Source organism: Empidonax traillii, unplaced genomic scaffold (genome assembly GCF_003031625.1).
Source record: "Empidonax traillii isolate 1590-97213 ecotype Southwest subspecies unplaced genomic scaffold, ASM303162v1 scaffold166:size2381449, whole genome shotgun sequence".
Classification (NCBI taxonomy): Eukaryota; Metazoa; Chordata; class Aves; order Passeriformes; family Tyrannidae; genus Empidonax; species Empidonax traillii.
The window spans coordinates 2,122,286-2,135,486 of NW_020955359.1; the positions used below are offsets into that span (position 1 = coordinate 2,122,286).

Here is a 13,201-nt window from a genome sequence, read left to right on the forward strand (position 1 = left end):
TTGGATATTTTTATGCAGGAAGCATTGTGCTTACTGGGAGCTTTGGTAGTGATCCTTTAAACCTTCTGTTTACTGGAGTGAGTCTTTTGGCAGGATTCCAGCAGAAGGCTGAGCTATTCCAGTGTTGCTCTGCACAGTGTTGTTAAGCTGACTCGCACGAGTTAGGACAGAAACTGTTTCCAGCTTTTCCAATGACACTGGAAGGGTGGGAGGATTGTGCTTGGGTCTTGTTTACATGGGAGCAGAAGTGTGCAGTGAAGGGGCAGGTGTGTGCCTGGTGAGCCGAGTCACTGGAGATGTCATTCTCTCCTTTTGTCCACTGCTCCCGTCTCCCTGCCCTGTGCCCCAGGGATGCAGCCACGCAGCAAAGGAGGTGTGAGAGTCCAGGGGAGCAGAGCTGGGGGTTTTGGTGTGAATTCTCATGGCTGAGCCTAAGCTGCAGGGGAACTGGTGTCCCTCGAGTTCACAAAGGAACACTTACATGTTGTGCCAGCTCTGTTTAGGAGGTTTTAACTTCCAGCAGAGGATCAATAACAGAACAGTTGGAGTGCATTAGTGTCTTAAGCTTTTCCAGTCATTTATTACATGAGGTGTTTACTCCCTCAATAAAGACAAATGGATGATTTTGGTGGTGGATATTGTGTGTTAGTCTTCTGAACTGACACAGTTTTAAGGTTCTTTTTCATTTGAGGTGGTTTCAGGTTAATGGCTATGGGCAATACTGGCTTAGTAACGAAACTAATTCCAGTTTCTCATTAGGCTGCATCTTCCTGGATAATTAGGCAATACATGGTGCACTGATCACATAACCCTGTGCCCTGTGTATTGCAGCATTTTGTCTTGCCTGTTCTCTGGAGCCCAACTCTTGTTCCACTTGCTTAAAAGAACAAAAGTTACCATTTCATTGGTTCTGGTTTTCACACCTGTCACCTCCTGAGTGGACATGGAGATGTGTCTGTGATTCTGGCAGTCTCATGACAACCACGGGTGTGAGTCCCTGTCTGTCATGTGAGCAGTTGGACCGCTCACAGAAAGGGAATTTGGGAAACAGGCTCCCATTTACATCCCTGCCTGAAGGATGCTGGGCTGTGCACCGAATGTGCTGTGTCCTTAAGGACAGCTTGGAGGAGGAGAAGAGTGACACACACGAGGCTCTTTGGGAGCAGGAGGGAGAAACCTGGTGACTGGGTGTTGCTGGGTTGGGCTGCAGTGGAGGGAGAGCGCCAAGCGTGGCAGGCAGGATGGCACAGCTGAAGTACCAGTCAGAACAATGTGCTGCCCACACACTGTGCCACAGCTTCAGGAGCTTCTGTCTGAGAGCCAGGAGGTGGCAAGGGAGGGAAGGATCCGCTGTCTGCTGCTGACAGCAGGAGGGTGGATGGGAATGATGCTGCCTGCAGCTTTCCAACCTGCTGTTTCAGAGCCAAAGGATGGAAGGAGATTGCACATGGAGATACCATTAAAAAAAGGAAGCAGTGCATAAGCAAAGCTTTTTGCATGTTGAATTAGTACCTTTGCAGAACTGGTGAGTGTGCCACTTTGGCTGGTAGGGGAGGTGTGAAGGTCTGGGTGTGAGGAGCCACGCAATAGTTATTTCAAAATACACGTAAAATGGAAAGGTCTTAGCTTGTGCTTTAGAGCAACCTCTCTTGGCTCTCCAGTGGCTTCCTTGAGTGTCTCACTCTGCCAGAATCTCCTTGTGACAGTGGCTACCAGTTTCTGAAAGAGAGACCTGTGAGCTGCTCCTGTGCAGTGTCACCCCTGGATGGGAGCCTGGTTATGTTCTGGTACTGGGCAGGCAAGGGGTGGCTCCTCCAAGGTCCTGACTGACCTGCAGCACTCTGGAGGCAGCTTCAGCTCTGCATCTTGGCTGTGAACCTTCTCAGCTGGTGACTGTGCCCGTTCTCTGTCCTGGCGTGGAGAAACCCTTTTGTTCTAGGCAATGGCAGCCGAGAGGGATCTGCTTCTCCAGCCTCGGTACCAGAGCAGGTCTGGGATTGCCCCGGGTCCTGTGTGGGGTGGTGAATCTCGCACTGGAGGAGGGTGGAGCAGGGCGTGCTGTGCCTCCCATGGCTCTCTGGTGGCTGGCAGCTGCTCTTCTACAGCACAACTGAGCTGACTGAGAAGAGAGCCAAGGGTCTTCCTGGATATTTTGTTGGGAAAAAAACCCCTGGGACAATGAACGTGTTAAAGTACAAACAAGACTGGTAAACTCTCTCTCAGCAGACATTATCCCAAAGAAAGCAGTGCCTGTGGCTGCATAAGAACAGGGACACCCCGAGCAGAGATCCCGAGGCTCTGAAGGTCAGAGGGGAGTGGCAGCTTCCTGTGGGGCCCGAGAGCTTGTGGGGAACTGCAGGGAATTCAGGGGAAGATGGAACACAGACACCAAAAAAAACCCCAACACAAACCAAAATAAAAACAAATACTCCAAATGGTGTATAGTGAGTCCTCCTGAGGGACCGGTCGAGTCAGCTGGGAGACAAGACGGTTCTTAAAATAACTGAATGAAATCCACATCACACTTAACCTAATGATAGTACTTAAATAAATCTGATGATCCAAGGGAATTTTTCTGGCATCTAAAAGAGTCCTGGTATATTAGTTTGCCTGTTATCTCTTATCTTCCACTCCCTCAGTCTGTAGCACTGGTAATATGCATTCTTGGCATAGTTTTATGGCTTCTGGACAAATTCTTAATCCTCTGTGCAGTTAATAGATTTGGACTGCAAATTTGATATTAGGGAATCAGGTGGGATCTGGGACATTCTCCTTGCATCTGTGCAGGACAGGTTTTTTTCCACTTCCTTAAGGTGTGTTTTTTCTTCTCATAGTGATACAAAGGTAGGTTACTGTGCTTAGAATTTATTTTCTTGAGAGAGCTGGGAGAGAGACAGTGTAGAAAAGATGGCTAGAGTGGGAAGACTAGAGAGCAACAAATGGAAAACTTAGTTCTGATTAAAGTAGTAGATTGGCACAGAAAATAATTGGAAATGTCATCTTAAATTCAGCAGTTTCATAGTCACTAAGCTGAAAGCAGTGAGATCTGGGAAGCAGCATGCAGATACTCTGATGATTAACTACACCACCCCCAGCTGCAGCAAACCAACCAAAAACACCCAACAAAACCAAACCTCAGTGTAAGTATGTTCTGAAAGGCCTATCTATAGAGAAAGTATATAATTTATATAAGCTTCCAGTAGAAATATGTGTGCATATGTGTGTGTGTGTGTGTGGAATGGTTGCCCAGAGAGGTTGTGGAATCTCCATCCGTGGAGATATAAACACTACACTGGGCAGTGTCCTGGGCAGCCTGTTCAGCTGACCCTGCTCCAGCCAGGTGATGTCAAGAGGTCACTTCCAACCTCAGCAATTCTGTGATTTGTCTTCCCCCTAAGGTTTTAATAGTCCCTGGAATGTCCAGTGCAAATATTCTGCTAAATAATCCCTTGTAAGAACACACAGCATATTACAATTGATACAGATTTGTGGTTTGTGGGGGGTTGGGGAGTTTGTTTTTGGGTCTGTGTAGGAAAAACAAATATGTTTTAATGTGTGGATTCTTTTGGTCTCCTGTAAATGTGTTATCCTGTTCTATAGGAGATGAGAGTGCAGACATAGTAGGTACTGATTTCCCAGTAAGTCTGTCATTGGTACTGCCAGTTCCCACAATCCTAGCATTCCCAGGGCATCAGTCAGTGTCTACAAGGAACAATTTTCAAATATTAAAGCATGTGAAAAGACATACAGGCTAAAACTCAGAGATCTCTGGGGACTGTGACCTCTTAAATGGAATATATTCTGACATTTTCACAGGCTACATGAAAGAATTCCAGCAGGGTCATTCCATTTGGTAAACTTCTAAACAAACATTCCATCATTTTAGTTTGATTTATAGATATTATTTTTTTAATTATCTGCTTATTGTGAAGAGATTAACATGGGAGACATGACCTGCGACAGACTCAGTTTAAGGCATCTGGTATATATGAAAAGATCCTGTTTGAGGGCTTGGCATTTGAGTGATTACGGGAGATACAGAAAGTATGTTTTCCTTTAAAGAGATCACTTGATCAAACTGTCTGATTCTGACCTTTTTTCTCGAAATTCCTTGTGCATAACTAAATGCATAGCTAGAAAGGACCGTTAATTTAAATTCCACCGTATAACTGTTTCAAATTGTTAGAACTAAATCCCACTTGCATATGTTGTTGCTGAAGTGTCAGCTTGTGATGGAGCCGCTCCAAGAAGGTAACACGGTGCAAGCAGACCTGGTAAATGGTGTGCAGTACTTTTATATGCACCTTATGCAAATCATGGTGGATGACTAAGTACTGTCCTTTAAAGAACTTACATGCATGCAGTTAAATGTATATAGGTATAGTAAAACATCTATAAAATACATATTCTAATGCATTTAATATATATATATACTTTAAAAATCATTATTAATTTAGATGTGTATATGTGCAAGACCAAGTGGAAGGTAATTTTCATTTAAGCAGTGAACTCTGCCAACATATGTCCTCCCCTAAAAGGAATTTGTGTGGGTTTTAGTGGGAGAAGTAAAACATGCAGACTTATAAATTTGACATCACTATAAGTGTTTGGAATTTTTCTGGGAAGAGTGACTAAGGTAGATGGTGACCAGAATTTGGGTTGTTTGGGTCTCTGTTATGATAACGGGAGAATACAGGCAGAACAAAACCCCCCAGAACAAAACCCCTTGAGGGAACAATTCAAGGGAACAGTCTCACTGTTTATAGAATTAATAGAATAAATAATAATAATTAATATTTTAGCTTGTGTAGTCAGTGCACTATTTTCCTATGTGAAGAAACCTACACCATGATCAAGAACTAGATTATCCTAACACAGTATAAAGGACCAAGAAATTCATCAAGGTGTATGTAAAGCCAAGGTGAAAGAGCTGTTTGAGTAATTAAGCTTTTATTCCCACTATAAAATGTTATTGTGGTAGTGAAAGAGTTTAAATCCCTAAGGGGGTTCTGTTTGGTTTTGTTTTCCTTTTTAATGGGATTGCAAGGGAATGAGCTCCATATGATGAGCAGAGTTGGAATGTATTGTTAAAGCAATTGTTGCTTAGTTACTTCATGTTTAATGAGGCTGTGAAGTGGCTCCCAGTGCTCTCAGCCAGCACAGCAGCGATACTGGAGGAGATAACGGGGCAGACACATTGAGGGGAAGATGCTGCTGCATTGTTTCCTCCTGCACTTTGGGGGTTTGGTGAAAATCTGGCAGACACTTCACCTTTCAAATAACACTTTTGCCAGAAGCTGAAGGTTTGCAGAACACTTGAGTGTGTGTTGCAGGAGAATGGGAGCAACAAACATTGGTGACCTTAGATGAGAAGCAAAGGTCTATGACAATGTGGCGCAGTGCATTGAATGAGATGTTACTGGACCCTGCTTTGTGGAGCTGACGGAGATGTTCCATTCTGAGGCCCTTTTCCTGCATTTCACCCACCTGCATACAATATACACAAGTTAAATAGACTGAAATTCCAATGACAGGTACTTGCATCTGAAGGTGATGCAAATTCTAACAGATTTAATTTGCATTGCAATAAAAAGCTTGTTGTATATCGTTCCTTCAGCGACTGGGTTTGATACACTGGTGCTGTTTGGAATTGGTTTAAACCTGTAGTTGAAAAATACACAACATGCACGACTTAAGATTTTCTTTCAACTGAAAGAAATGTTTTGTTGTTTGACAGAAACTGGTCTTTCAGCCACAGTTTTGTTGCTGGCTCACTATTAGGTTTCTGTATGATCCTTGGAGTCCTTTTGCTATTTGTACTGGTAAAAATAGCTCTTTCGAAACAGGTACATGTTCAAATCAGAGAGGTTTTATGTCTAGTTTTACTTTGGAAATGAGTAGTTCTCTTTATTACAAAAGCTCCTCTATTTTAATACAGTCAGCAGCAGAAAGAGAAGATGAAAATTTTGCAATTTTAAGGGCGGTTTGCCTGTTTTTTAACAATGCCACCAATTTCAAATGAAAATCCAAATTCCACCTGCTCTTAAGAAACTGAACACAAAAAGCATTTCAAACTTGAGTGGAGTTGAAAGATCCCCAAGATTTTTTTGTACCTGCTTTATATTTCATATTTCATGGGTTGTGTTCTATTAACTATATTACTGCTAAACTAAGGAGTAGTCAAAGAACAATCAAGTTGCTATTGTTTCACTAATACTTATTCTAGAGGATTTCTTGCTGTAGGCCAAAATGAGTGATTTGAATAGAAAGGATGAAGTTTCCAGCTGTGCAGTCTTTCACCATTTGGTGTAAGATAAATGTGGAATTGGCCTCCTTTAAAACCAACAGCCAAAGTAACTGCAGTACAAAGCAGCTTTATCTGTCAAAACAGTGACCTTCAAGGCAGATACTGCCCAAACATAGGAAGTGTGTTTAGTGTATCAGTGTGTGGGGGTGGCTGATGACAGGGCTCCTGCTCTTTTGTAAGAGCTTAAAAAATGACTCTCAGATCTGAAAGTGCATCAGTAAATCCGAGCAGGAGGTGAGGAGCTGTCGCAGGCCTAGGGAAGAACAAGTGAACCCCTGGAGGGCAGTTACAAACTCCTGTCACTGGGGGGACCTGCCTGCGGTCCCACACCTGACGCTTGGAGCACCTGGGTGTTGGTATTTAGCACGTGAATGTGGAACTTGAACACGGTAACAGTGTTCTGTTCCTTCCAGGCCAGTTCCCAGGAATGCTGAGGAAGGCCATGACAGGAACATGCACATCTCCCAGGCTGCAGTGCTGCAGGTGCAGCTGGGGAGCAGCAGTTGGGAGATGCCCCTCAAGCTGTCTCAGAATTTGGGACTTTTCTAGCAGAGATGTTGAGGCCTGGTGATCAGTTTTTCTTTGCAGCCATATCACTAAAACAGCAGAACTGTACTGTTGGTCACTCAAGTAACCAGCATATCCAAATTATCAGTTGAACTGGGATTAATGTATACTCAGGACTGCTGGGAAAACGAGAGGTTGTTGGAATAGGAGAGGGTTTTTTCATTATGTGTGGGATAAATGTTCTTCTGCATGCAGGGATTTAAGAGAAACTTTTCCCTGAGTAGAGTATCCAAATATTCTCAATATTCACAGTATAAATGAATCTGAACCAAAACTATTTTTCTTCTTCCATGGTATCTTTTCTTCCTCTTCCCACTCAACTAGTCCTTATTCTATAGCATTTATTGGCAATTGGAGTATCTTTGCATGAAAAATGCACAGTGTCATTTTGACCATTCCTCTCTCCTAGTTTGTACAAGAATTTCCTCATTCTTATTTTCCATAAATTCTGTGATTCCTGCCTTTCTTAATAAAGTTCTTTGCAAATTACTGTTGAGATTTTGACCAGACTTCCTAAAGGTCTTCTAAAATACTCATCTGTATGTTAAGCTTGTATTGAACTAAGAGGTGAACTTGAAGAAGTGAATTATTAGGCATTACTCCAAGTGGCTGAAGCACAAGCACATTCATCTGCTGTGGGGGGGTTCCCTGGAAAAGGGGGAGGAATTGGATAGCAGGAACTCCCTGCTACTACAGCTCATCTTTCTGAGCAAGAAAAATGGTCAGTGCTGTGCCTGTGTATCAGCACTCACCTGAGCACTGGGCACTCTCAATATCTAAAGCACTATAAACAGATAGGAAAGATAGAACTGCCTTTGGAAATAAGACATTTGATTCTTTGGGTTCTTTAATTACACACTTCCTCATTAGGATATTGAATAGTTTAAATGTCAAAATACTCTGTTTTCTGAATCATTGGGAAATCAGTTCAGACCACAGTACCAGTCTTTCAGTAGGTGTGTGAAGTGCACATAACCAATTCCTGCTGTTATATATCATTACACTGAATATAATTCATCCATCCAAACCCGTAACTTCTCTCTTGGTGTAAGAAAAACGTGGAGTAATCCGGTAACTGTGAGATTCTCTTTACTCTCTGTGTCAGATTCTAATTGGGGTTTTCTAAGCAGTGTATGTTTGTATTCTGTTAGTGTGAGTTTTTATTTTCTGAATGTGTGGAGTTTCTCACCAGTAATTTCATTCCCTATGCACAGTAAGTGTTCAGCTGCAGGCAGTGAGGGAGTGCAGTTGATTTATGGAGTTCTTCCGCAGTACTTTTTCTTCTGTTCAGTAAAAATGACTGCAGAAGCAATGGTATTGGAACAGCCTGTAGTTGGTATTTAAACAAAACCTAATTTAAGCTGATAATTTTTATATAAATGATGTGCAAACAACAAATGTTCGGCCTGGGAGAGTGGCCTCAAATCATTCATGCTGCAAAGTTTTCCTTTTGCCTGTATTGTCAGCTCCCTGCACGTCAAGGAGCTGATAAAGCCTGGTGAGCTCACCCTCCTTTGAATCCGCAGTTCTGAGTAGATCTGGGTCTGCCTTCTCCCAGCAGTAGGAAAACAGGGAGAGGCTTCCAAATCCTGCTGGCTGTGTCAGGCAGCTTCACACCCCGTGGTATCAGTTGCTTGCCCGGAGTGCACTGTCAAGGTGAAGAGTCAGCGCTGAGTGATTGTTGTGCACACAGATCCAAAGAGGCAAAAGATGAGTTTTTTTCGTTTCCACTTTTAGAAATTCTCCATCAGGTGTTTGTGATTGTGTATAGATCTGTTCAAATCTGATTCTATGCAAGTGAAACAGTTTTTCTGACGGGATATGTCCTTTATATTCTGGCTGAAAGAAAATACGAAGTAGGGGTGTGAAAAATACGTGCAGTGATGATGTTTTTAGGCTGAAGGGAAAATACACCTGCTGGAGTTACTTGTTGACATGTAGTGACTACTTAACATTACATACAGCTTATTTTCTCTAAGTATGTGAAATTAAATGCAAACTCTTTTGCTGTTCCCTCATGGCCAGTGCCAGATGATTAGAGGGGATCCATTTCCCCGAAGTCTTCCAGGTTGACAATGAAGTTGATGACTCATGTAAGATAACTGGGATATGCTGGAGAGAATGGCAGATCAGGAGCTGTGGGAGGAAATACTCCCAAAACTGCTGGGAATAATGAGATGTGTAACTAATGCAAAGAGGAAAGTAATAAAATACTTGGGGTTTGGGTATTTCCAGCAAGGAGCAGAATCTCTCACACTGCAAGGAAAGGCATGGAAATAATCCCTGGTTTTCCCAGTTACCTCTGCTGGATAAATGTCTGTGACACAAGCCGTGGGGCTGGGGTGGCTGGGAGGGTTCCTTCCCATAACTTTTCCAAATGCCAGTGCGCAGCTTTGGTTACTGGTGGAACCTCACGAGCAGTGAATGTGCGGGGCGGGCAGGGATGAAGCATTTCTGCTGCCTGCGGCGTTCAGGAGAGGGGGAAGGGAGAGGGAAGGGGAAGGGGAGAGAGCCCTCAGCAGCAGTTTGTCTCGGGCAGCAGCGACTGCTGCTCCTTCAGCAACTGCTGGATTTATTTTTAACCGCTTGACTCATGCTCTGTCAGATGATTGACCACCGAGCTGCACGGTGGAACACGAATGGGCAGGGGCAGCGAGCGGAACCAAAAGAAGAGGGGGAGTGGTTGTCTGGGAAGAGAGGTGGGATTTGGGAGTTGTGCTTCACATGCTCCGTGCCTGCTGTGCGAGCGGGCAGAGCTCCCGAGCCGGCAGCGAGCGGGGGCAGCCGGGGAAGGGGAAGGGCAGGGAAGGATGGAGGCTGCGCTGGGAGGCACAGCGGCGGGAGAGCCCCTTCCATAGGGACGGCACAGCGGCGGGAGAGCCCCTTCCATAGGGACGGCACAGCGGCGGGAGAGCCCCTTCCATAGGGACGGCACAGCGGCGGGAGAGCCCCTTCCATAGGGACGGCACAGGCAGCGCCGCTTGGGACAGCGCGGACCGCCGGGCATCAAAGGCTTTTTTTTTTTCCTATGTTGGATGTTGCCATTCTGAAGGATTCTCATCATGATCGATAGCTCCAAGAAACAGCAGCAGGGCTTTTCCGAGATTTTATCTGCAGGAGATCTTAAGCCACTGAAGGAGAAGGAATGCCTTGAGGTGAACAGCCAGAAAACCCTCAAGGAAGGTCAGTCACTTGCTGGTTGGGGACACGGAATGCAGAACTCCTGGGCAGATTCAGCATGTGTGGTGTGATGCTGTAGGTCAGGCAGAATTTTTGTACGTAAAATGAGGTACTGTTTTCCCTCTTTTTAAAAAAAAAAAAAAATCTAAACCTGCATTTAAATTTTACCTGAGACTATTAAAATAACAGTGATGATAGAAATGCAGTATGCAGAAAAATGAGGGATTAAGTAATCTTTTCAGAGTATCATTTAGTTCCAAATTAATGAAGTACTCTGAAATTGTCCTGTAAATATTGCACAAAATGTTTCAGAACGTCACAGTTGAAATAAATGCCATTAAATATGACATGTCAAAATAAAACCCCACAAACCTTTAGTATTAGACATATTACTACCTCATTTTCAACAGTGCTTTTCTCAGTTTGTGTCTTTCTTTGGAATTCCCTTCTCCCCTCACACTTTGAATTAGATTTGACTCTGCTTTTGAAATGTGTGGTTTTCAAATTATTGGATTTAGACTGGGCATTGAATTGATACAATGCACAGGCATTAGTTTGTAAAATAGCAGTAGTCTGAGAATATTTGGAACATTCTTGAGAGCTGACAAACAGTAGTATTTGAGGTTCATTGTAAGCAGGATTTGTTAGGTAGAGGCAATAATGCTGCTGAGACAGGGAACGGGGTTTTCTTCCGGCTGGCCTGGGTGAGGGGGAGAAGGAGAAGAGCTCTGGAGGTCCTGCCAGCCCAGCCCAGCCCAGAGCAGGCTGGTGACTGGTGTGAGTTCCACACGGGGCTCCTGCAGCTCTGGGCTCACCTCCCCACCACACACAGACTGTGTTTGGAGTAGACAAAATCCCTGCTTTCCTTTACAGCACTCTGCCCTGCCTTTTCCTGCAGATACCTCAGGATTGTTTGGTGATTCAGAGATTTCATCCTTGTTGTGGCAAGACTCCTGCCTGAAATCATGCCCTTCTCAGAATTTAAATGCTGGGTTTGTTTGGGGGTTTTCTTTTATTTTAAAATTGGTACCTTAATAATGTTTGCAATAGCACAAAGTAAGCCCACATTCATTATTAAATTCAGTACCTGACAGCTCAGTTTAAAAACCCCATTATTTAGTTGTAAGTTGGAGCTAGAGAAAGTATTGGGGTTTATATAATGTACTGCCACTAAAGGTCTGCTATTGATCAGAAGGGTAATAAAAGTTGAGTGTCGCTGCCAATGGCAGTGGCTGAGAGCAGAACAGTTCTGCTTCCTTTGCAGCAGGAAAGAACTGACTGGAAGACAAGGCTTGAAAGAAAGGGCCAACAGAGGCTCCCTTTTCGTGGTGTTTTTGTCCTGCAACTCCAACCAGGCCCAGTTAAACCTCCTGTTGCTGCTGCTGCTGCCTCTGAGGCTTGGGGGGCAACAGCAAGAAAGAACAAAGCGAGGGAGCTGAGAGGGACAGAGGAGTGAGGGACTGATGGGGGCAAACCAAAACCTGTCCAAGCTAAGCTACCAAGAAATGAAGGGGAGAAAACCATGGAAAAACTAATGTGTGGGTAGCGTAGGTGGGCTAATGAGTAACCACGGTAATAACGATCTCCAGTCATCTTCGAGCATGTCAGTTATGTGGAAGTGGATGAAAGGATGTACATTGTAATAATGATGGTCTGTCAGAGTGGTAAAAAACCTGCAATTATGGGACACTCTGCCAGTCTAAATTAATGAATATTTTAGAGCCTAAATTATTCAGTGCATAAAAGAAGATATAACTGTTTTCCACAGTCACTCTCTTTGCTTCCTTTTCTCTGTTTTCGTACCTGCTCCCCATTTTCACTTTCCCCGGTGAATGTTGCTTATCCTTTTATCTCTCTGAAGTTTGGCAACATAATGATTAAAATAATGAACCTCTTTCTGAGAGTTTGATTGACTACAGGATCTCCTCTTCCAGCCTTCCCTCTTTCTAAAGCTTAGAAAAACAAGCATTTTCTTTCTTGTAGTATATAGAATGAATTATTGAAAACACTCCAAATCTGCTTGATTTGCATCTAGAGAGACTAAAACAGAGCCTCACCTTTTCCTCACCTTTTCAGTTTATAATGTTACGGAATATGTACTTCGGGTATTTTATAGATCCTTAAAAATTCAATTCCAGTTGTTAATTTAAGCCTATTTAAATAATACTACAGATGACATTTTACTTTTTAAAAAAATTACAGATTACTTATTTTACAGAAGAGTATATTTTAAATTAACTTGTGCCATTCTGTCTCTGTTTTTTCCCCTCCTCCTCTTTCCTCCTGTCTTTTTCCTTTAGTTCAAATGATGTAGCTGGTTTTGCCACCTGAATCATCAAATGGGTTTTTTTGTTAGGACACAAAAATACTTAAAAATACCACATGCAAATGGTTAAACCTGCAAAAATTAAAAATGTAATTCTATTGGCAAACTCAGGTGAAGCGTGTAGAGATCCAGTGATTCAGAAGGTGCCTTTGTTTCTTAATCTGTTTTGCACAGGTTTGGTAAACCTAAAAATCCTGAGTACAGGGCTTATTTCAGCAGTGAGGACCTTCAGAGAATTGTTGGGTGCAGAGCCTTTTTTACTTAGTATTTCTTTATAAGGAAGAGACTTTTGCTGGAAACAAAAACCCCAGGAGTGTCTTCAGCAAATTATTTTCAAGGGCACTGGCAGGTTAGATTGCAAGGATGAATTTGTTCCTTTGCTTAGGCTAATGATGCACATTAAAGCATCCTGGAGCACGGGAGGAAATCCTCTTAATTACCCTCCTTTCTTGCAAATGTTATTGTTGCATATTGTCTGTTCTGTGGAAACAGTTCTTACTTTCATCTGTTTAATCAAAGCACCTTTTGTGTGAGCCGGGACCAGGAACAGTTGTGGCCCCGAGGCCGCACACAGTGATGGCTGGACAGCTTTGCAGAGGGTCCCGAGCAGTGCCGGGGCCTCCCGCAGCGTTTGTAGCTGTGTGGAGTGACAACCCAAACAGGCAGAGAAGGGAAGGGAAAACCCTCAGTGCAGCCAGGCCATCACCCTGCACAGGCAGGGAGGAAGAGCCAGTGGCACCAGAGCCTGGGGGACTGCAGAGTGAAAGGTTCCTACCTGAGCAGTGCACAGAGTCTTGTCTTTACCCTAAATTGCTTTAATA

The 13,201-nt window shown here is 43.6% G+C and overlaps 1 protein-coding gene across 5 annotated transcripts in view; it reads left to right on the top strand.

Annotated features, from left to right (window-relative positions):
- Positions 1-13,201, top strand: part of MRTFB (myocardin related transcription factor B) — a 66,439-nt gene that overhangs the window by 18,249 nt on the left and 34,989 nt on the right. Inside the window, exon 1 of one of the 5 annotated variants that reach the window (XM_027885479.1) lies at positions 9,810-10,057. The exons of the other annotated variants lie outside the window; for them this stretch is intronic. Within the exon in view, the coding sequence (XP_027741280.1) occupies positions 9,937-10,057 (121 nt within the window). The 5' untranslated portion in view covers positions 9,810-9,936. Of the gene's footprint in view, positions 1-9,809; positions 10,058-13,201 lie in introns of those variants that run through there. 5 annotated transcript variants of the gene reach the window in all.